General features: G+C 38.5%; 6 protein-coding genes across 6 annotated transcripts; 2 read left to right on the forward strand and 4 right to left on the reverse strand.

Annotated features, from left to right (window-relative positions):
• Positions 1-300: 300 nt before the first annotated feature.
• LOC137942798 (isocitrate lyase-like) lies at positions 301-2,823 on the forward strand. Its single transcript, XM_068788536.1, has 3 exons — positions 301-330; positions 1,016-2,618; positions 2,732-2,823. Exons 1-3 carry the CDS (start codon positions 301-303, stop codon positions 2,821-2,823), a joined length of 1,725 nt encoding a protein of 574 aa, XP_068644637.1.
• Positions 2,824-3,689: 866 nt separating this feature from the next.
• LOC137942643 (pentatricopeptide repeat-containing protein At4g21170) lies at positions 3,690-5,901 on the forward strand. The gene is made up of 2 exons (XM_068788367.1): positions 3,690-4,220; positions 4,348-5,901. The coding sequence occupies exon 2, from the start codon at positions 4,415-4,417 to the stop codon at positions 5,525-5,527; it is 1,113 nt and encodes a 370-aa protein (XP_068644468.1). The 5' UTR covers positions 3,690-4,220; positions 4,348-4,414; the 3' UTR covers positions 5,528-5,901.
• A 3,971-nt stretch (positions 5,902-9,872) lies between these two features.
• LOC137937900 (nuclear transport factor 2B-like) lies at positions 9,873-10,713 on the reverse strand. Its single transcript, XM_068783079.1, has 2 exons — positions 10,380-10,713; positions 9,873-10,103 (listed from the first exon to the last, which is right to left on the reverse strand). Exons 1-2 carry the CDS (start codon positions 10,704-10,706, stop codon positions 10,023-10,025), a joined length of 408 nt encoding a protein of 135 aa, XP_068639180.1. The 5' UTR covers positions 10,707-10,713; the 3' UTR covers positions 9,873-10,022.
• Positions 10,714-11,819: 1,106 nt separating this feature from the next.
• Positions 11,820-17,523, reverse strand: LOC137937888 (polyubiquitin). The gene is made up of 2 exons (XM_068783077.1): positions 17,458-17,523; positions 11,820-13,187 (listed from the first exon to the last, which is right to left on the reverse strand). The coding sequence occupies exon 2, from the start codon at positions 13,185-13,187 to the stop codon at positions 12,042-12,044; it is 1,146 nt and encodes a 381-aa protein (XP_068639178.1). The 5' UTR covers positions 17,458-17,523; the 3' UTR covers positions 11,820-12,041.
• On the reverse strand, positions 14,229-17,378 carry LOC137937878 (pentatricopeptide repeat-containing protein At2g32630). Its single transcript, XM_068783066.1, has one exon. It carries the CDS (start codon positions 16,550-16,552, stop codon positions 14,723-14,725), a length of 1,830 nt encoding a protein of 609 aa, XP_068639167.1. The 5' UTR covers positions 16,553-17,378; the 3' UTR covers positions 14,229-14,722.
• Positions 17,524-18,180: 657 nt separating the features above from the next.
• Positions 18,181-19,202, reverse strand: LOC137943166 (polyubiquitin). The gene is made up of 3 exons (XM_068788861.1): positions 19,195-19,202; positions 19,020-19,110; positions 18,181-18,957 (listed from the first exon to the last, which is right to left on the reverse strand). The coding sequence occupies exons 1-3, from the start codon at positions 19,200-19,202 to the stop codon at positions 18,181-18,183; spliced, it is 876 nt and encodes a 291-aa protein (XP_068644962.1).
• Positions 19,203-23,747: the final 4,545 nt, after the last annotated feature.

A 23,747-nucleotide genomic window follows, 5' to 3' on the forward strand; every position in this document is an offset into this window, starting at 1 on the left:
AAGGATGGCGATAATCTCATCGAGGTGCAGGATAGTTGGAGACTGATCATCACCAACGTGCCTTCAGCAGCAGATTGGAGGGTCCACCTCTCATTATCTTGACCTTGCGAACATTAGTTTCGATTTCTTTGCGTGCGTTATCGGGGGGAAAGATAGTCACCAGGCCATCATCCGCTATCCAAAACTCTGCCAACCCTGATCCGCTCGCTTCTCTTATAAATTGACGAATTCGGCGTAGCTAGTGCATTAACTTGTTTTAGTTCTTACAAGCTTTTTTTTTTTCTCTCTCAAGGTTCTTCCATGGCTCCCTCATTTTCAGTCCCTTCAATGGTTAGTAAGCATTCTATTGACTATCTTTTCTCTTTTCTTCTCGATGTTTGAAAGAACATTGTACATTCCATTGCTTGGGTTTGCTTTCGTTGTATCAGGAAGCTCTGTATTTTATTTTCCTAGCTTGTTCTGTGGAGCCCAAGATATATAATCGTTTTCCGCAAACTTCTCATAAGAGCAAATTTTTTTGTTCAGCATTTGCAATATTTCTGATACTAGTGTTGCTGTGTTGTCTGGAGGTATCAATGGCAGACATGAACTGTTGAACTGACTTTCTGGGTTTTCAGTTTGTGAATGTTTTACAGGGGTTGGGATCCTTCACTCTAGGTTCGATCACAGCACCAGAGTTGTAAAGTAGAACAATTTTTTTCGTTTTAATAAATCTGCCCTTACTTTTTGCAGAATTATAAAATTCAACCTCTACGAGTTGTTAAAACTATTGAAATAAGAAAAAGTTTAAAGAAAGAATATGCTGTAGTTGATCCTTATGAAATGACAGAAGTTTCTCAAGGTAGTTCATGTAGGCCAGTGGGTCCCTGTTCCAGTCAAGGAACCAATCAGTGACTTGTGTTTCACAAACACCAAATCCTTAGTTATACCACTTTTCTAGTCTGATTCTATAGCAGTTTTGGTCTTAGTCCAGAAGTCTGATTCTGACAAGATAACTAAAGCGACGCTTCTGCAGATTCTAGATGAGGAAGGGAGGTTTGAAGCAGAAGTTGCAGAGGTCCAAGCATTGTGGAACACTGAGAGGTTCAAGCTAACTCGACGCCCCTACACTGCTCGAGATGTGGTCGCACTCCGGGGAAACCTCAAGCAGAGCTACGGCTCCAACGAGATGGCCAAGAAGCTCTGGAGGACCCTTAAAACCCACCAAGCCAATGGCTCCGCTTCAAGGACCTTCGGTGCGCTTGACCCCGTTCAAGTCGCCATGATGGCCAAGTACCTCGACTCCATCTACGTCTCCGGCTGGCAGTGCTCTTCCACCCACACTTCCACCAACGAGCCCGGACCCGACCTCGCCGACTACCCCTACGACACCGTGCCCAACAAGGTCGAACACCTCTACTTCGCCCAACAGTACCACGACCGCAAACAGAGGGAGGCCCGCATGAGCATGAGCCGAGAAGAGAGGGCACGAAATCCTTATGTTGATTACCTTAAGCCCATAATTGCTGACGGAGATACAGGTTTTGGGGGAGCGACTGCGACTGTTAAGCTCTGCAAGCTGTTCGTGGAGCGGGGGGCCGCCGGCGTCCACATCGAGGACCAGTCGTCGATGACCAAGAAATGCGGACATATGGCCGGGAAGGTTCTGGTGTCCGTGAGCGAGCACATTAACCGACTGGTGGCCGCCAGGTTGCAGTTTGATGTCATGGGAGTGGAAACTCTCCTGGTTGCTCGAACCGATGCAGTTGCAGCGAATTTGATTCAGACCAATGTGGACACGAGGGATCACCAGTTTATTCTGGGTGCAACCAACCCGAAACTGAAGGGAAAGTGCTTGGCTACGATCATGGCTGATGCCATGGCGGCAGGCAAGAATGGTCTCGAGCTTCAAGCAATTGAGGACGAATGGGTGGCCATGGCCGGGCTGAAATCCTTCTCCGATGGCGTTAAGGATGCCATTAGAAGCTTCAACATTGGAGAAGAGGAAAAGTGGAGAAGGTTGAATGAGTGGGAAAGCGTGTCAAGCTACGACAAGTGTCTCTCCAACGATCGAGGCCGGGAAATCGCCGAGAGGTTGGGTGTCAAGAACCTCTTCTGGGACTGGGACTTGCCCAGGACCAGAGAGGGCTTCTACCGGTTCCAGGGTTCGGTGGACGCTGCCATCGTGAGAGGCTGGTCGTTTGCTCCCCACGCCGACCTCATTTGGATGGAAACAGCCATGCCTGACATGGTTGAGTGCACGAAATTCGCCGAAGGGGTTAAATCCATGCACGCAGAAATCATGTTAGCCTACAACCTTTCACCTTCTTTCAACTGGGATGCATCGGGAATGACGGACGAACAGATGAAAGATTTCATCTCGCAAATTGCCAAACTTGGCTTCTGCTGGCAGTTCATAACACTGGCGGGATTCCACGCTGACGCGCTAGTGATCGACACTTTTGCGAAGGATTTCGCGAGGCGAGGAATGCTAGCTTATGTCGAGAGAATTCAGAGAGAAGAAAGGAGAAATGGAGTCGACACTTTGGCTCACCAAAAATGGTCCGGCGCTAACTACTATGACAAGGTGCTGAAGACTGTTCAGGGAGGCATATCTTCCACTGCTGCAATGGGCAAAGGTAAAGTTAAATACATCGAGCTTGAGCTCTTGAACTTGCAAACCATTTTGTGGGGGATTTTTTTCATTCAAGCTCGGAGATTCATACTTAGGTTTCGTCTCTGCTGCTTGCAGGAGTGACCGAGGAGCAATTCAAGGAAACATGGAGCGGAGGAGCGATGGGTATGAACGAAGGTAGCATGATGGTAGCCAAGGCAAGAATGTAGAAAGAAAGAAGATTATTGCTTGATGAGGGTCATTAGGGAGCCTTGCTTTTTCATCTAATCTTGGCTCCGCTTGCAAATAGAGTTGTATGAGTTATCGCAAGTGCAACTCAGGTAAATAATTGCACAATAATTAGTGGGGATTGGGGTCGCTATTTTTGTCGTTGAACCTCACATTAGCTTCTTTACCTTATGGTGTTCATCTCTAATGTAAAGCCAAGCTATATCAAGTGTTTTTAAGTATTTATATTGATGAAGTTCCCTAGTTCAACTCAACTGTAGCACCTCTGCAGCTAATCAGATCAATAAAAGAGGGATAGAGCATTAGGATGAACAAATATTGATAGTAAGACCTGTGTTAGAAACCGATTTGCCCATCTGGGTGAAGGTAAGTGAGGCAATGTAAAAAGGGATTTACATTCCTCCCCATTCTCTGTTTTGTCTTGTCCGATTGTTCAGACGGGATCTCAATTCAGGGGTTTCCGATCCGCTTCTCATAAACTAAGGTTGTCCATTCATCTGCCTTTTTAAGTCTGTCTCCTGTTGAAACATAGCTCAAGATATCTCAAGGACAAGATTACCATATTGTATGGTAAGTTCGTGACTACAGAGAAGTCCTCTAATGGTTCAAAACTATCTAATATATTCCGTTTATCATCTATGATTCACCATGATCTTACTACATTTCGTTATTAATTTTAAGCTTCCGAGGTTTGCCACATACTTGCAGCAATCTTATTTATGTAACGTTCATCCTTAATTGCCAATCTTCTGCTTCATGAAATTGGCCGCCCCCATCTGTAATACTTCTTCCCTATCTGTAAGCCTCCTGGATTATCGCTATTTGTCATCCTTGGGTCTAATTTTAAGAAGCCGGCAAACTCCGCTTACTCGCTCTCGTGACTTTTGAGTACAAACCATGGCCTTCGGGAGAGACCCTGTCCCTTGCAACCAAAGCACCTGAACGGTCCGACAACAGCTCGGAGCAGCGGAGTAGTAAATGGTGCCAAGAGGCACGAACAGTTCGTCAAATTTCAATTGCTCCAAATCTCTCACATGGCGAAGCCAAGTCCAGAAGAAAGTTCTTATTTCCCAGATTTCTTCCCTCCTCTTACAACGCAAAAATTGGCCTTTACTTATACCCAAGACGCTCACTCTCACTCCGGACATTTTCCTGCAAATCCTCAACAAAACCCAAAACAACCCAGAAATTTCTCTCCGCTTCTTCACCTTCGCCACAAAGTCCCTTCTTTTCCAGCCTGATCTCAGATGCCACTCCAAAGTTATACAAATACTAATACAATCTAACTGTTTAGAACCGGCGAAATCTCTCATTAAACCTCTGATGAAGTCCGTGCCGTTCTCGGCAGTCTTCGATGCGATGATCAGACGTCCTAGAGGTACCGCTTCTGAGTCTCTCATCTTTAATTTCCTCCTACAAGTCTATTCAGGTTATGGGTCTGTCAGTGAAATTATTGAAATTTTAAAGATATGGAGCGTTTACAAATGGGTAATTTCTCTGAGCAGTTGTAACGCGTTGTTGGCTGCCTTGTGGCGCGCCAACCAAACGAGTTTGTTGAGGCCCTGTTATGCGATGGCCCTGCGCAGTGGTGTGGTTCCTAATTTATCAATGTGGTCTATTCTTGTTAGGCTTCTTTGTGCAGAAGGGAAACTCGAGAAGGCCATAACGGTGTTGAATTCGGGAATCAGTAGTCCTGGGTTATATAATTTGGTCATAAATTATTACTCTAAGAAAGGGGAGCTTCAGGCCTCCATTAATCTGTTAAATGAGATGTCTTCCAAGGGGTTTGTGCCGGGGTTTGATACCTATAGTTCGATCCTTGACGGAGCCTGCAAATTTCAAGACGTCAAAGTAATAGACACTATGGTTGATGACATGGTTGAAAAAGAATTTCTTCTAAAAATGCCCAGCTTGGATTACGATGAGATCATTACAAAGTTGTGTGCCCTGGGAAAGGCTTTTGCTGCAGAGATGTTCTTTAATAGAGCTGTAGATAATGTTGTTGATCTTCGAGATTCTTCTTATGTGAGTTTGCTGAAAGTATTCAGTAAAGAAGGGAGAGCGAAGGAAGCTATGAAGGTATATGGGTTGATTTTGCAAAGGGGTATTAAGCTGAATTTTATTAGTAATAGCACTCTTGTGAGTGTTCTTTGCCGGGATGAACCATCAGAGGAAGCCGATTGTGTATTGAAAAATGTGATTAGGAGTGGGTATATGCCCAGTGGAGCAGACCTTTCAAAGTATTTAACTTCTCTCTGTAATAAAGGAAAATGGATAGAAGCTGAGAAAATTTTGAATTTGATTTTGGGTAGTGGTTCCTTACCTGATGATGCCTCCTGTAATTTCTGTTCATTAGTGGAGTATTATTGCTCTAATGACCAACTTGATCTGGCAATTGCTTTGCATGATAAGATGGAAAAACTGGGGCAGAGTTTGGATGTTACCTATTACAATGTTCTTCTTGATGGTCTCTCTGTAGGAAAGAGGATTGTTGAAGCAATTAAAGTGTTTGATCATATGAAAAGTAGAAATATAGTGAATGCTCAGAGTTTCTCAACAATGATAACTGCTCTCTGTACTGAGAGGGATATGAAGAAAGCCATGAAGCTTCATGATGAGATGATAAAAAGGGGGCTTAAACCTGATGAGGACACTTACAAACGTTTAATATCTGGATTCTTTTGAAGAACAGGTGGTCATACTGAGAAAGTGATTTCTATTTGATGGACTGATTGGTGATGTTGTTGAGCTACTACTTGAATTGCACCACAGGATCATGGCGGACTTTCAAAATATGAGACTTTTGTCATATTTAGTATTTGTATTCACTGGATGTATTGTTGTTAGCATGAAAAGAGGTGAAAGAGGGATAATCACTTTATCAATTTTAGTTTTAAGCAATACCATGCCTCAACTGTTTATTAGATTTACTGTTAAAGAAAACTGTAGTGGTCAAGTATCGGGTATTTGTGATGAAATTGTATATGATAAAATTTCATTACTGTACCATTTTTACTGATAACCCAATATGTATTAGATGATCATTCCATTTTGACTAATAACCCAATATATAGAGGTGATACTTTTGCAAGGAGCAAATCCAGCTGCATTACTGTTGCATTGGTTTTTTTTATGCTGACTATGTGGGGGAACTCATGGTGCTTGGGCTTATCTGATTCAGATAACCATAGATCAACTATATGTTTCAGTAACATGCACATAATCAGGCACTGTTAAGCTGTGCTTGAGGCCTTTTTTCTTGTTTTCCTTTTATACAAACGTATAGAAGGGAAATATAACCTTAAATTTTCCATATATATGCTCATGCCATTTGATTTTGCTGATGGAAGACAAGAGGACAAGTTTAAACCGCTGAAAATAGGTTGCAAAATTTTCTAGAGTTTGAAAATATAGATGTATTCCTCACTCCCGAACATGTAGATGTAAACTTAGGGATACTGGATCAATGTCTAATCATTTTTTACCTTCAGATGGCTGCATTTAAAATCATTGGTTTTTTTATCCATATTGTATTATTCTTATACTATTTTTTTGAGTTATTTAATTGAGTTACCAGAATATATTTATTGGCGTTTTATTATTGGACTGTGGAAAATATTCACTGGCGTTCTATTGCCAGTAAAGTATTCCAGAATTCTAGAATCAGAGGTCCAAAGTTGTGCAGTTCTAGAACACAGAATCCAAGAAAGGCTTCTCTCAGACTATTTCATTTCTTTGCAAAAAGAATTGGAATGAAGTATAAGAAAACCCCTGAGTTCTACAATCTCATGCTTCAGAAATTCGGCATAGCTTAGATACTCTATTGCAACTACTTTTGTGCTGCACTTTAATCCCTTTGTGTCTTTGTTCATTGCATCTCTCTACTTTATTCGTCTTAAATTTTTATTTGCTTCATTTGTTACTGGGTGTTGCTTTCTGGTGGTCCTAAATTAGTAGTTCATTCTAATATGTGATGTGAGAGTTGTGTAATAGGATCAACTCCCCAGTACATTCCTGATTTAACTCAGCTTCTGATATGCATGCTTGCTCAGAAGTATTTAGTGATTTTAATGGCTGTTGCATTTCTTATCTGTCCTCTAGAAGATCAAGTGCCTTGACATGTGTTCTGAATATGTTTCCCGTTTATGGCTAGCGGTCTCAAAATTAAATCAGTGACCTGTTTCATTTCTAGAAGTATCTATGATTCTCCTTTTCTTCTTTTGTTTTTGGAATATCTGAATCACCTTCACTATCAACTTACTTGTTTGTTCAGTAGTTAGTAGGTTCGGGTTGCTTAGAATGTTTGTGTGTCCAGTTCATTTTTTAAGTGCTTTAACAAAAAAATTCTAAAATTCCTTCTTGCAGTAAACAATCCTGCTTTGGATGAAAGTAATTTGACACAATAGATGAAACAAACACCACCAATCAACTTTAAAGGGTGGGTTTCTCCAAAGGGTTTGATAATATTTGTTTGTTTTTGTTGAATTTATGGAAAAGAAAAAAAATTTATTGACTTGTTGTAATCAGAGTACATGAACCCCTATTTATAATAGAAGAAAGTAGCAGAGTCTAATTACAATTAAACTACCCTTATCCCAATTACACCCAAACTCTAACACTTGAAGATAAGTCCTAGCATAATTAAATAACTCAACATAAATAGAAGACTAACATAACTAAAACACCTTTAAACTGAAACTCTTCTATGAGACCTTATTCTATAATAATTGTGGCTCTATAAGACTTCTTATTGTGAGAGTCATGTAAGACTCTTCCATATTTTCTCTTTAACAGTTTTCAAAAGTCTATTCTGTAGAAGAAAGCAAAACCATCATTGTTACTTTTCTTAAAAAAAAAAAACCATCATTTTTACATTAACAAGCTAATAGAATACTGCATACATTGACATGTCCAATTTATTGCTGATTGGTGATATTTATTGAAGCAGATCTGTAGGACAAAGAATAAGGGGCTCCTGATGATCTTCTGTGCTACTTCTTCTAGGGTTTCAAGATTGAAAGAACAATTGTTTTTGCGATTATAAGAAGGATTATAGTAGCAATCATCAGACAGTTCCTAGACTTTTTCTGTAAGCTCTTTGTTGTTTGAAGTGCATCTGTTCCCAATTTTACTCGGTCCACTGTATTCATCAGCTGTAAGTAAATTGATTGTATGCTAAGAAAGGCACGTGCTTAGAAAATATTAGATCTCTATTAGCTTTTGCATGGAGGAGAATCAAACCTCGGTCTCTATATTATCTAAAATATCTCCTTAGGCCTCAAGTACTACTGCAATGTCCATGAAAACCTGGAAAAAATGATACTGAATATGAGAGTGACAAACAAAACTTAGAGAATTGGAGTGAGAAATTCCGAGTGGCAATGATTAGAGATTTAAAAGGAAGTCATGTTTTTATCATTTTTGGGTCTGATTTATGAGCTCTAACACAAAGATTGAAGCGCTTAGGCAATGTGCTACTTAAAATGAACAGGAAAATACCTGATGCAAGTCAAGAAGTTTCCTCTCAATTTCTTTCACTGCATCATGCCTTTTCCTGTATTTCTTGTAGGGCATCCAATATCTATGAACATGAAGTAAGAATTTGACATTTAGCTCTTGTATTTGATTGGAATTTACAAAAACTAATCGTTTAAGTGGACCAACTTGTCCTCGACCCATCTCCTGAATAGCCTTGTCGAAGATTTGCTAGTCATTTTCAGTCTCAGTAAGATTCTCAATCATCTAGGTTGAGCTTAAATGGTTACTACATAGCATGGCTCAAGCTTGCAAAATATGAACTTCAGTGCAGCTTTGTGATTGTTTAGCTGCAGGGTACTAATCTCTTCATCTGGTTTTATACCAGTCACTGCACCATTGCACTGTTTTGAGCGCCAGGGTGGTAGAGTGGTAAAAGCCAATATGTTCTGCATGTCATGAAGGAAAAAAAAAAAAAGACAATCTAAAGTAGGATTATACTTACCTGAAGCCTCTGAAATAGCTTGGACAGATTGTCTACCTGTTTCTCATCATCCTCCACCTGAGCGCAGAGGAAGTAGAACACAAAAAGATGAGATCATTTGTTAGGTATACTGAAGTTATTCAAGGAAGAATTTCTTATGCTTATAGGGAGGACCTTCTTAAAGTAAACTTCCATTCCTAAATGTGAATTATTTTTTGCAGCCCGCGTTCCTAGCTCTGTATCTTATAGAATGGCAAGGGTGATGACATGATTCAGTACGTAATTGTGTTGTAGTTTTGTAGACATCACAGATGGTTAAATTGCCTGTTTCTGAGAACCTTCAGGGAGAGGAAGCTTCCTTTCTACCAAACCGAATTTCACTTCACTTTGCTGGTAGATAAAAATGAAATATGCTTGATGTGACCATCGCTTATCCAGAGAAAATTTCCCATTTAACTCTGATTGGGTTCAGTTCAATTCCAGCCATTTACTTTATTGATGAACACTATTAACCTTTCAAATCGTCCCTGTGCTACAGCTTATTGAATGAGATGTATGCAGTTTGATACTGGAACAGAGCCTGCACAGCCAATTTCAATTCTCCTTCCAAATCTGTCATGTATAAGACAAATTTACAAAGCAAAACAATGGTTTTAGGTTACCGAGAGAAGGCCGTTCATCTTGGTAGAACAGAACCGTAGAGCCTTTCCTCAGAGAATAATTCGTAGAGAGACAGGTTGAAGAAGGTAATGGAGAATGGAGGAAAAGAACATAAGGAAGAAGAATAAAGAAAGACGAGAAAGGTAGGGTTTTGGTTGGAGATTCCGACGGGTCTTTGGTGACGGTGTAGTGTAGAAGAGATGCCATTATTTTATTGCTGCATGGATTGGAGGGTGAGACCATGAAACAGAACACAGAGAACACTGGCGTTTCGTTGTTTAGAGCTGATACGTTGGTCGCCGATCAGCAAATTCAAAACAAATCACTGAAAGCAACATTCAGGACGTTGATAATATCCAAATTACAGGTGGGTTAGATTGATCTTTGATGCCTTCGCATGTCTCACAGTGGTGGAGAAGGGCACTTTCTTATTTCCACAAATTAAAATACAAACAAGCTCGTTTTGATAAATTAAAACAGAGAAGAAACCAGAAGAAAAGAAAAACAATTCGGATGATAACACTTTTTCTTTTCTTTTTCGGGTCTTAAATGATGCTCTGTTCAACCATAGTTGAGACGGAATATGTCATTCTGCACGAAAAAGCTTCCTTGTGGCGTGGGAGTGGGAATTAAGTGAAACATCTGCAAATGCAAATAGAAAGAGTCATTGTTAATCATTTAGAAACAATTCATGTAAATGAAGATCAATTGTATCACATAAACTGATTTCTAAGCAGCCAGAACGGAGCGGAGTTGAAGTCAACTGGTTAATAGGAAGCCAATTTGTTTCACATTGACTGCTGAGACTCGCTTCAGACAAGAGTAGAAAGAGACCCAACAAATTGGTTTCTGCGTTATTCTACGAGGAATCTGATCCTCATAAAATAGCACTGTTCCGTGAAATTTTACAGAGCTCACCTGGCTGAAACTCAAAAGGTGCTCTTCCCCCTGTAACTGAAGGCTGCCGCTGACAAATACGATGATGCCGCCGGCGAATGGAGAAGGCTGGCAATCAATGGTCGAGATGCAATGTTTGCAGTGCTGGAAGGGCAACTGCGTGAGCTTCAGTGTGATGTTTTGTGCTCCTTGGATCTTCTGGCCTTCAAAGGTAAGCATTGAGGTTTGATAGTAGAGAGATGAGAGTGATGGGCGATTATTGTCGAACAGATGGTAGTAGCGATCAACAAAAGCTTTGGCTACCAACTCCAGTTGGTCCTCCATGCTCAGCCTGTCGTCTTTCTCCATTCCTCTTCTCACCAGCTTTTGAAGCGCTTTCTGCTCAACAGAAGAAGACAACCTTTTTTCTGCTGTTACTAGCTCGATAAAGAAAAGTAAATACAGGAAAGCTCCTGCCTTGTGCTGACGAGCATCTTAGATTCTTAGCCCCACGACTGAATGGTCTCTTTTGTACGCTACCAGTACTGAGTCTGCAATTTCCACAACTGACCCACGATCATCTGGGTTTAATCAAACTCATATTGGGAGGCTTTTTCCTTGTCCTGAATGATTCAGAGTTGTCAAACTGAGTGAGATTACAAGAAAATCTCTTAGTCGAATCCATGTAACATTCATTAGATGAACAATATGGAAAATTAAACGGGCCAGTTTGAGAATCAGAGTCCGTGAAGAACCTTGCGAAAGTAATGGTAAAAATCATCAATATTGACAATACTGCAATGTATCGGAGAAGAGAAATCGGAGGATTCTAGTTTTTTGGTTAAAAGCAACGGATATGAATTCTTTTGGGTTTCTGAATTTGACATTGTGCTGCAGTTGTACGCCAAGAATCTGATCAACAGGACAGAGAAGGGTGAGACCACGTTAGGGAAAGCGAGTCCAATCATGGCTAACTCTCTTTTACTAGGGTTGAAATGGAAACGGTTATCTAGATAGTGATTCAACAACAGAAAAGAAAATAATCTGGAAGAATCAGCAGCGGCCATCTGCACCCACGTAAGAAAAGCCAAAAGAGGAAGAGAGAGAGAGGCGGACGATGAGAAAACGCCGGCGGGAGGATGATCGATGAAGTCAGGCAACAGCTGACGCTGACTTGCGCACAGCCCACGGCCGAAAGTATCGTAAGTCTTTATAAACAACTCGAACATAATGAATCGGTGGACAGGAAACAAGGGCGGTGTGTGGAATAATTTCATGGAAAGACTTTGCGCTGCCTCTGAAGAAAAAGGGTCCCGCATCTGGCCTGCTGAAGAAGGTAAGAGCTTTATCGTTAGTCTCCTTCGCGCTTCTCTGCAATTTTTTGCATTGGATAGCAAATTATTTTTATAAATGATCGTGAGAGAGATGTAGTCCCGTCTTGGTATAACTTTTCCATGAAGACGAACAAACAGACCACTCTCATAGCGGCAAATGATTTCTAGTTCAAATAGACAACATAACATAAAATTTCAGGATAAACGAGTAATGAAAAGCCACGAATCCATTACGTATCACATAAGAAGGACAGGATATTGATATATCCCCCATTCACATTGCATAATATACTAATGTTCATTTATTATTAAGAAAGGCAACTAGCATCATCTGCTTCCATAGCACCAATCAACCCACCATACGTGTTTTTCAGAGACCACCACGGAGACGGAGGACAAGGTGAAGGGTCGACTCTTTCTGAATGTTATAATCGGCAAGAGTGCGCCCATCCTCAAGCTGCTTTCCTGCGAAGATGAGACGCTGCTGGTCCGGAGGAATTCCTTCCTTGTCCTGAATCTTGGCTTTCACATTATCGATAGTATCCGAGCTCTCAACTTCCAGGGTGATGGTCTTCCCAGTCAAGGTCTTCACGAATATCTGCATGCCACCGCGGAGGCGCAGGACAAGGTGAAGGGTCGACTCTTTCTGGATGTTGTAATCCGCCAGGGTCCTTCCGTCTTCCAGTTGCTTCCCGGCAAAGATCAACCTCTGCTGGTCTGGAGGGATTCCTTCCTTGTCCTGAATTTTCGCCTTCACATTGTCGATCGTGTCAGAGCTCTCCACCTCCAAGGTGATCGTCTTCCCTGTTAGGGTCTTCACGAAAATTTGCATGCCTCCCCTCAATCGCAGGACAAGATGCAGGGTCGATTCCTTTTGGATGTTATAGTCGGCCAGGGTCCTACCATCCTCCAGCTGTTTCCCAGCGAAGATCAATCTCTGCTGGTCCGGGGGGATACCTTCCTTGTCCTGAATTTTGGCCTTAACGTTGTCGATCGTATCGGAGCTCTCCACCTCCAAGGTGATAGTCTTGCCGGTCAAAGTCTTGACAAAAATCTGCATCCCTCCCCTCAATCGGAGGACAAGATGGAGGGTCGACTCTTTTTGGATGTTGTAGTCCGCAAGAGTCCGACCATCCTCTAACTGTTTACCAGCAAAGATCAACCTCTGCTGGTCTGGAGGGATTCCTTCCTTGTCCTGAATTTTCGCCTTGACATTGTCGATCGTGTCAGAGCTCTCCACCTCGAGGGTGATGGTCTTGCCCGTAAGGGTCTTCACGAAGATCTGCATCCCTCCTCTCAATCGCAGCACAAGATGAAGGGTGGACTCCTTTTGTATATTGTAGTCAGCAAGGGTTCGCCCATCTTCCAGCTGCTTGCCGGCAAAGATCAACCGCTGCTGATCAGGAGGGATTCCCTCCTTGTCCTGAATCTTTGCCTTTACATTATCGATGGTGTCAGAGCTCTCAACCTCGAGAGTAATAGTCTTGCCCGTGAGAGTTTTCACAAAGATTTGCATCTGTCATACAAATAAAGCTAAATGGTTTAGCAAACACAAAATTTACTTCAGAGGTCTCTTAAAGCACAAGTGCCGTGCAAAGTGAAAATGAATTATTTTTTTGTATTGTTTACTCACAGTTGAAGCACACAAGTGACAGCTTCTTGTATTTTGTCTTTGTTCATTTAAAACTCTTCTTCTAGATTGTATCAGGATTTGATTTAGAATTTATATGATCCCGTTATTATTCTCTGAATAAATGAAAAACTTCTGCATCAAAACTGCCATGTGGCCAAGAAACTTTCCAAAATCCATATCACCTCCGATTACAAGCCCCCAAATATTACCTCTTTTCTTCCTTTCCTGCAACCCCCAACCACTCACCTAATTCTCTCGAATTCAAATCTAAAAACTGAAACTTGTTTGCACTTCTTTAAACAACTGCAAAAAGATCAAACACTACATACAAAACAACCTTCATGTCCAGGCTCATATGACCCTAAGCCACATATTACTCAAATAGAGGATTACTAACGAGAGGACAACAGTTTTGGCAAAGATTCTTGATACTCTTTGGACTTATTCTAATAACATAGTTTATAAGACACTTTAAAAGTGTTGTAAACAGTGAAATTGAAAGTGATTACCAAGTGAATTACCAATTGAAAGTAAAAATGAATTACTTTTTGTGTTAATGGGCGCAATAAAAAGTATAATATAAAATACTTTTGTGTTAGTTTGGACAATGAAAAGTTCGATGTTAAGTGCATAGAGAAATTTTATTAATAAAACATTCTAATAGATTTGATTTTCATAACTTTTACTTATTTTTTTATTAAATAAACTAAAAGATAACTTACTAAATAATTAAAAAATAAATCAATATTAGCTACTCAAATATGAAATCTACAATGTGACAATAACTTACCTAATCATTTTTTGTAGTCTTTAAAAATACAATTTTTTTTAAATGATGCTGAAAATATAATTATTTTAATAATTTATCTTTAAACTTTACTCTATATAATCAAACATAAAAACGTGAAAGATAATGTCAAAGAACAATGTTTATTTATTCGGATAAAAAGAACGTTTAGGAATATACTACTCATAAAGCTCCTGCAAACATTTCAATTTTTTTTATTTTTTCTATTCCAATCTTCGCACAAACATGAATCCATACATCTATCAAATCACTAGCACGAAGAACCATTTCATAATTCAAACCAACATTTTTGTAATAATGTTTTCAGTATCTCAAGTTCAAACATGGTCAACTTTAGTCCAAATCGACAATCCTGAAAGGTGTGACATAACCAGATGAAAAATATAACTAAAAGAACCTTATAAAGAAACATCTTACAAAAGAATTTTTCCTTTGGTGTTTCTGCTAACCGCACTTGCTCAACTCTCAAATATCTTAACCAGCTAAGATCATGCAAGAAACCCGTGACCAACCACAAACAACTCTTCAAGGATTCCTCTAAAACATCACCTCTTTAACTTGAAAGTCATACCTCAAAATAAGATCATCTTACCACCATAGTATGTAGTCACTAGCTAAGGATTGGTGTATGGAGGCCACCAACTAGTGATGAATAAACAACATCATCTGGAGTCAATCCTGACTTTACCATCTCATCATAAAACTCAAAAGCCTTTTCCAATCTCCCTACCCTAGACAAACCGGATATCAATGCTGTGTAAGTAACACTATTGGGAAGTAAACCTCTATTACACATCTCATCAAACAATCCCAAAGCATCATCCACCTTTTGAAGTACACAATATCCATGTATAAGTGAAGTGTACGAGTAGACATCTAATGTTATATGTTTATCCTCCATTTCTTCCTTTAGCTTTTGTGCTTCCTTCATGATTTGCTTCTTGCAATACCCATCCAATAATGCATTATATGTAACATTACTAGGCTTCACCCCTTTCTTCTCCATTTCATGGAGCACTCTTTTTGCTTCAACAATGTTACCACTTTTGCAATGGATGTCTATCAATGTGGTGTAAGTCACTATATTTGGTTTGACCCCCCTACCTTCCATAACATACAAAAGTTGCTTTGCTTCATTGACTCTGTCCACATCACATAGGGCACTAGCAATCGTGTTATAAGTATATGCATCAAGTGGAATCCCTTTCTTCTCCATAAATTCTTGGAGTCTAAGCGCATCATCTAAGCATTTTTTCTTACAATACCCATTAATTAGTGTATTGATTATCACTTGATTCACATCAATTCCTTTGCTCTGTATGTCATTCAATAAGCTATTTGCTGCATCCAACTGACCAACTTTGCACAAACCATGGATCAATGCACCATAAGTGTGCTCATTAGGATCAAGTCCTTTCTCAACACACTCATCAAACAATTGAAATGCCCTCTTCATGTTGCCCGCTTTACAATTTGTATTTATAATTGATGTGTACGCATAGATGTCTACATCCACACCTCTCCCAATCATTTCACCAAACACTCTCTCAGAGTCACCAACTCGACCAAACCTTGAAAAACCATCAATAAGAAGGGTATATGTAGTTACATTTTGATCAAGACCTTCCCTCTTGATTAGACTCAAAATCTCATCAACCTCATCAAATTTTCCTTTCTTGATATAAGCTTCTATCAATGAATTGTAACAGACAATATTAGGCTTTACCCCATGCCTGCTTGACTCTTCTATCAAACCCTTCACCCTCTGCATCTCTCCCTTCTTACAAAGTCCAGCAATAATAATGGCCAGAGAGTAAAAGGTAACCTTTACAACACTAGTCTTAAGCATTCGGTGAAAAAAATCTATTGCAGCATCCATTTGGCCAAATTTTCGTAGAGCAATAAGATAAACATTGCAAGATCTCTCATCGATCTCCCACCCATTAGCAGCCATGCACTTAAACACCTCAGATGTCTTATCAAACATGTTAGCATCTGAATAAATCCTAAAGAGCATATCAAGAATCTTTGCCAAAACTTTGGTCTCATTACAAGATTTTCGCATCACGGAGACTAAATGTTCAACTGTGCAATTAAGTTTTTGGTCAATAGAGATAGACCTGAGAAAATCTTTCGCCAATAAAAACTTCCTCTCTTTGAGAAATCTGCAAATTAGGGTCATATGAGCCTGGACATGGAGTTGTTCTGTACACAATGTTTGATCCTTTTGCAACAATTCCAAGAAGTGCATGCAAGTTTCAGTTTTTAAATTTGGATCCGAAAGAATTAGGTGGGTGGTTTGGGGTTGCAAGGAGGGAAGAAAAGAGGTAATATCGGGGGATCTACCACCAGAGGAGATGAGGATTTTGGACATTTTCTTAACGACTTGCTCATCAGATCTACTGAGCAACTTTGATGCAGAAGTAGACAAGAGTTTCATTTGTTCAAAGAACAACAACGGGGTTATACAAACTCAAATTAAATCCCAATGTCACCGTGCTTTGTTGTTGTCCATCATTTCGAGCATGAATCGTGCTGTACAAGTCCAAAGATGAACAAAACATAAACATAATCCAGACGAGCCAATTGTTCCAAAGCTCTATGCTTCGGAGCAAGCAAAGGTAAAAGGAGAGCAGAGGTAAGAGGAAAGTGGAGAGCAAGCACAGGTAAGCATCAAGTAAAACAAGTGAAAGTGAATACACTCTCTCCACTTTCACTTTCTGACTTTCACCGATTGGGCCACTTTCCCTCTTGAAAGTAAATTCACTTTCACTTCACAGGCCATTCCATTATTAATACACATAAAAAATTTGGGAAGATAAAAATATTCTTGACACGAAAAAAAGACGCATAGATCTGCATCTCTAATACAAATAAAGCTAAAAAGGTTCAGCAAAAGCAATATAAAGTTCCATAATTCATACACAACATGGACTTGTAAAGGGAAAAAAAATCTTCACACGAAAGAAAGACGACATCTAAGCATGCTTAAACCACTAAAAACGAAAAGAAAGGGGTTCCAGTCCCAAAGAGGGAAAGCTTACAACTCGTAAATCCAAATACAGGAGAGCCCCTAATTAGGGCAAAAACGAGATCACATACAGAAAATCTCAAAGAATTATCACTCGAGAACATTAGAGAAATTACATACGAATCAAGCAATATTAGAGAAAACTACGAGTGAGAACTGAAAGGATCTAACATAATCTATGAAATAAAAACAAGCCTACAGCACAATCTAATTATACGACTGAAACAAGGGAAAAGCAAACAAACCTAAATTAAATCAGAAGCAACTACCGAATACAAAGAAACACATTAAACTAAGAAAAATAGGAAGCATACCTTAACAAGAACGCTAAAAAATTTCTTCGCAGGAAACTAGATTGAGAACGAGGGGAACGAGGGAGGAGGCTCAATTTATAGCAGCGGTTGCCGACTCTTTTCTCGGCAGATACGACAAGAGAGGCTAATTAAAATCGTACACGTGGCATTTATGAGCTGGCATCCATTACCTGCACGCCAAGAGAGGAATTCCTGAGCCTCCGTATTTGGTAGACGTTAGTAAAGACGTATAACATAACGACCGTTAACAGATATTTTACTCTTGGCCCATGAATAATCAATACGCCTTCACTGAAATGGGCTTGCTGAAGGCCCAGACAGTCTCTTATAAGCGAGCTAGGACGAGAGGTTTTGTAACATGTGGCAGTGGCAGGTGTCTCGAATTTGCGTTGGAGTACGTTTCGGATTCGGATTGAGTTAACCGAAATATGTTATTAAATCCGCTAACTCGAACCTGGGTCAGTTTATTAAACAGATATATAACATAGACCCACGCAAGACCCACTTATTACGTTCGAGTTAACTCATTTTGGTCCCTTTTTTTTTAAAATTATTTTATCAGTCTAAGCATACCTGACTCATTATATAACTCGAGTTGGGTTAACGACTATGATATTAGTGAAAGATAATTCTTTATATTCATGATAGCATGAAAAAAAGACTTAAGACATGGATAAAATCATGTTGTGTGGAAACGGTTTTGGAGGCCGAGATGATGATGTTCTACCCAGTGCTACTGACAGTCCCCTTGAAAACATGAAGATGATCTCCATTTTTAATTCCATGGCTGTACAGACTCTTATTCTCACTCAGGATCCGTTGCTTGTGAATGAAAAAATAGTCGTCTGGAGGAAGAAGCTTTTTGCCCAACAACAGTCGCCTCACTTCACGCACCGTACAAGTCTCATCCATTTCGACTGGAATGTTAGCTGAATTCAGCAGGCTTGTCGTCTTCACCACCAGATTCAATCTTCTTGTCTGCGGCTGGGGTGGCGGCGTCACAGGTCTCAGTATGACATTGATCTCAGAATCGTCGATAGCTCCATATTCACGCAAATAGCTGTGGTCTTCCATTTCAGTGCCCGAAAAAAAGAGTATCAGTCTCTTCATGGGAGTTCCGTCCTGCTTCTGTATCTCTTCCTTCACGTCTGCCACGGTTTCTGTTCCATCCAGTAGCAAGGGGACCCTTCTCGTCCCGATCGTCACCCATATCCTCATTTTTCTCGCTGTAATGGAAACATCAATTTGGGTTCCTTCACTTACCTGATAGAAGTCAATATCGAACTCGTCTATCAACTCAAAATCATATATGGAGAGTGTCTGTCGATATACAGGGATGCCGAAGAGTAGTTCTAATCTCTGCTTCAGTTGGAGAACGGTTTCCGTGAATTTGACCCCCATGGCATGTTTGACTTCCTCAATGGATATTATGACGATCACCATTGCCCTTGCTTGAAGCACAGCCACCAAACAACTAGTAAGTCCATAAACCAACTGTGACTGCATGCAGAATTCTCATTAATCCTAGAGAAACTACAGAAGGATGTCGGCTTGCTTGTTACCTCAAGGTGGCGAAAGTTTCTCTGAGACTGCAATCTTCTTTTTGCTGCTGCAACCCCAGCTAGGAGTGAGAAGAAAGAGACGGAGGAAGCCCTATACAAGAGAAGAATCAGAATTGCCTATCATGCATTCAAGCTACAGAGTGAGGAGACATATGAGAGACACAGTTACACAAACAGAGCCATGCTTATATCGTTCTCAGGCGCGTTTAAGCTTGCAGGACAAGAGTGAAAAGTGTGAAACTGGGGGCTGGTTCCAATGCTCTCTTTGTAACCACAAATGCGATGGGAGCTAGTTGAATCTACATCAACAGTCACAGTCAATGTAACCCAAATTGTGTTATCAGAGTAACTTTACTCCCTGAAAACTGGGCTTCTACTCAAAATCGCCCACATGACAGAATAAAGCAGACTCTCACAGAGTAATCCTCAACCTAGTCTAAGACAGGCCTCTCCACTCGAGTTGAGCTGTTGAGATGGAAACATTAATCAAGTATAAAGCACCCATATCTGTTTATAACTGTGCTTATGGTACCTGGTAAACAAGAGGTGATTAAACAAGTTCTTTTCCAAAACTACAATCCTGAAGAACAGCACAAGCCCCTTGGAAGTTTTGAAAAATCATTCAAATCCAAAGAGGTCAAAACTTTTCTGCATGGAGTAACCCAAACAAATAGCCAAATATTTCCATGATTTAAAGAGCTATATCTACACCTTTTTTAATGGAAATAATAAATGATATTAGATTACGTAATTAGTTTATGATGAAACCATTTGTTGAATTTTTATAGAAGAAAATAATTCATTGATGGTTGTAAATTAAGTACACTGGTTTCTTTTTATAATAGAAATAATTCGTAGAACGTGAGTCGAATTTAAATACTTATATCTGAGTTACACCCAAAGAACAACTCTTAAAAGATAAGCCCTATAAAAATTAAATAACTCGAACAAAGTAGAAGTCTAATAATATTGAATTCCTCTTTGGTTGAATCTTCTTCCAATGATACACTTTTCCATAAGAGTCATGTAAGATTTTTTCATATTTGTTCTTCAACACTCTCCTTCACGTTAGAGTTTATAACTTCAGTTTGCAAAGAAAAATATTCTTGGTCTTCAAACGTTTTTAGCTGATAAATTCTTCATCTTGTTTTCCTCCTTAAATATTTTGATCACAAAAATTTATCGTAACATGTGGAATACAAAACCCCTTTCTTGTACTTTTTCTTCTACTTCTTTCCCTTAAGTTAAGGATAAAAAGTACATAAAGACCAAACTTGGTAGAAAAAAAATATTCCTACCATGACAACAAAGCTCCATACTCTAGTTAAAAAAATATCAATGTCTGAAAAAAAAACTCCTCTCAGTTTCAAAGATGAGAAAAAAGGCCCAATTTTAGGGCACAAAATAAACTATTCACAATTTAAGGGTAGTTTAAGAAAAACCATAACTTGGGTGAATAAAAAAACTTGACTCACACTAGATATTGTGTACACTCCTATTCTTTGCAAGTATTGGATCTATAAGTATTGGTCTAAAGTAGTGAAAATAATGAACAATTAAATAAATACTAGAGGTTTTACATGAAGTCAAGGATGTAAGGTAAGTAAAAAAAATAGCACTCATACTTCGATGGAAGAAGGCAAACAATGCAACATGCATACTTCCAAATAAGGAGGCACTAACAAATCAATCGATTAATGAGCATGACCAATCTTGATAAGAATAAAAGGGATAAAAAAACTTAGAAGACCAACAAAAAAAACTCATGTTGGTAAAGATTAGCACGAGAGTTTGAAAACATATAGGAAACTAAGACAAAATAAAATTAACAACTCAAAAAAGACAATGAAAAAACTGGCTTAAATTTTGGATTTCTACACATAGCAGATTGCCAGCATGACATTTGATTCTTCCAATGTTAATATCTCTATGAAAAAAATCAAATTGAGAAACAGTTTGTTGAATTAAAAAATAGACCACAGAGCTCTTGTTTGAGAAATAGTTTTCTATATTCGCGTTCTACAAATATTTCGAAAAATGAAGTTTTCTACTGCTATACGAATCCTTTCTATTTTTATACCTTTGTTTCTTCATATGGCGATTTCTCATTGTATAAAACTCTGATTAACAAAATTCCTTTTACGTTGAAAATAAGATAAACAAATCTTTCTAGCACTGTAATTTGCAATATGGGAAGTGTAATTTGAAGGTGAAAATTCCATGGAAAATGAGTGCCGGAAAAAGAATACTAGAGAGAAAACAAAACAAAACTAAATTAATAGAGATGACAAATAAGAAAATGAACACATTGTCTCTGTGGGTTGACTGAGTCAACTCACAAAACTTGCTCTGATACTCATGTTGAATTTTTGGAGAAGAAAAATAATTAATTGATTGTTGTAAATTAAGTACACTGGGTCTCTATTTGTAACAGAGAAAATACAGAGAGTCTGGGTTAAATTTAACTACTCATATCCTACTTACACCCAAAGTATAACTTTTAAAAGATAAGTCTTTTAATGATTAAACAACCCTAACAAAGTAAACATCTAATAATACTAAAATTCCTCGTTGGATGAACCTTCTTCCCATAAGCTCCTTTCCATGAGAGTCATGTAAGTCTTTAATATTAGTTCTTCAACACCATTCTTATGATGAAAGTAACAAAACCAAATGTGCTTTTGAAGTAGGGCTAATCATACTTTATTTAGAATTTTTTTTTAATGAAAGTAATATCTAAAAACCAATCAAATTACAAGGTGTAAAAGAATGGGAATAAGCAAAAAGTAAGCATGCCTCTGTCAATAACTTTAGACAAGGGATTATCTAGATCTCTAAGACTCTTCTGCACAATATGAAGCAATGACCCCTTAGCTCCCACATAAAAAAACATTGTACAATTCTAAAGGAGATACAAAATAAAATTCATAAAATTAAGAAAATTATACAATTAAGTAAAAGCAAGGTGCACTGGACCTATTCCAATAGCCCATGCGTTCCAAACCCACAATCTATAGGATTTCTTGATGGATAAACCCAAATCTAGATAACTTATTTATCAGATAAACTCCTGGGAACTTGAAAGTATTATCTGCTTGAGACATATGGTCCTAGCCACCCATCCACATTTCATGCATGGCAACTCAATAGAATAACTTGAGTAGGGAAACTAGATTTAAGTTGCAAATAGGAAGAGTATTTTTTTCTTAATGGATAGGAAAAGTACCTTTATTAACATGTTTAACCACAAACACTAACATTTCTTAGAAACTATACATACATAGAAGAGTCAAGTTCAACTCTACAAATTCACAATATTATAACAATTATACAGCAACAAAGGAGTATGATAGCAATGTTGTAAGCAAACTTCTAAAAGAATGATGCATTAATGCCGACACTACCAAAATCTAGAAGTTTAACATTGAACTCTAACCATTGTAATTGATTGAATAAATAATTTTTGCTAGATTGTAGTAAACAAAGAAAACCAGTATTCAACCTCCACATGTCAATCTTCTCCAACATCTTTCACTGGGTAAGGGTGTTCAACAACCACTATTTTCATTAGACCACACTAGTCTCTCTCATTTATTTACCTATGCCTTTTTCTTTGTATTAGTAATTTTCAACTAACTTTCGAAAAAAGTGACTAAAATAACAATGGAAGAAAGATATATCTTATGTGCACTAATATAATCAACCAAGTCAATTTCAAAATAATATCTTCCCTTCTAATTATTCTCATCTTTTAAAAGGAAATCTTACAACTACAATCCTTGGTTTTTGTCCCTCAATGTAGATCTAATAACACAAATACAATGAGGATATACAAGGAACATGGTCTACGAATGGTGGGTACCATAAGAAATGGGAATTGGAGGCTCGTGCATAATCCAATCTGGGGGCTTCTTTTCCTAAAAAGATTCAGAAATTGACAATAATAGATCTCCATTAGTGCAACAACTATTAACACAACTTAAGAAAAGTAGTTGAAATCATACCTTCATATGCTTTCAACTAGGATTTATATACATAAGACTATTTTTTCATTTGGTAATAGATCTCCATTAGTGCAACAAATATTAACAAAAAAAAAATGCTTTAAGAAGAATTATAAAAATCCACATCAATAACATGGCATATCAACTGTAGTCCATTTCCTAAGTATTTGGAATCATATCCACAAGGGACAAAAAATCAAAGCTAACCTTACCAAGCAAACAAGAGGATCAAAATTTCTTAATTCAATGACACCTACTCCAAATCTTTCATAATTAGATGAGAGCACCAAATTAATCAACAATAGACAATCGCAATCTTCCAAGCTTGCAAATTCTTCAGTAGTTTGGATGTTATTTTCTACTTCAGTTTAAAACCACAATGAGCACATTCCCCTACTAATAAGTTTTGAATTAAAAACAAACATTTTAAAAACAAAAGATTAGCTCCTCTCACAAAGATCTCCTCAAATGTTAACAATAATATTATAATATTTTTACTGAGGTTTATACAAGAAAAAAAGTTAAAGAGTACTCCAAAGATAAAGTCTGACCAAAACTCTTTGATTAGAAGAGAAATTTGCCTAAAAAACTGGGACTCTAGGATAAAAAGAAACCCAATTTACATCAATACATGGAAAAGTAATAGGAGAGAATATAAAGAAAAAAAGAGATTTTTAGTAAAACTAACCTTTGGTACTTATGATATCGAAATCTCCAAAAATAT

The sequence above is a fragment of the Aristolochia californica genome, unplaced genomic scaffold (genome assembly GCF_029961685.1).
Source record: "Aristolochia californica isolate CCGP_79_NKW_82.1479 unplaced genomic scaffold, dmAriCali1.0.hap1 SCAF_10, whole genome shotgun sequence".
Taxonomy (NCBI): Eukaryota; Viridiplantae; Streptophyta; class Magnoliopsida; order Piperales; family Aristolochiaceae; genus Aristolochia; species Aristolochia californica.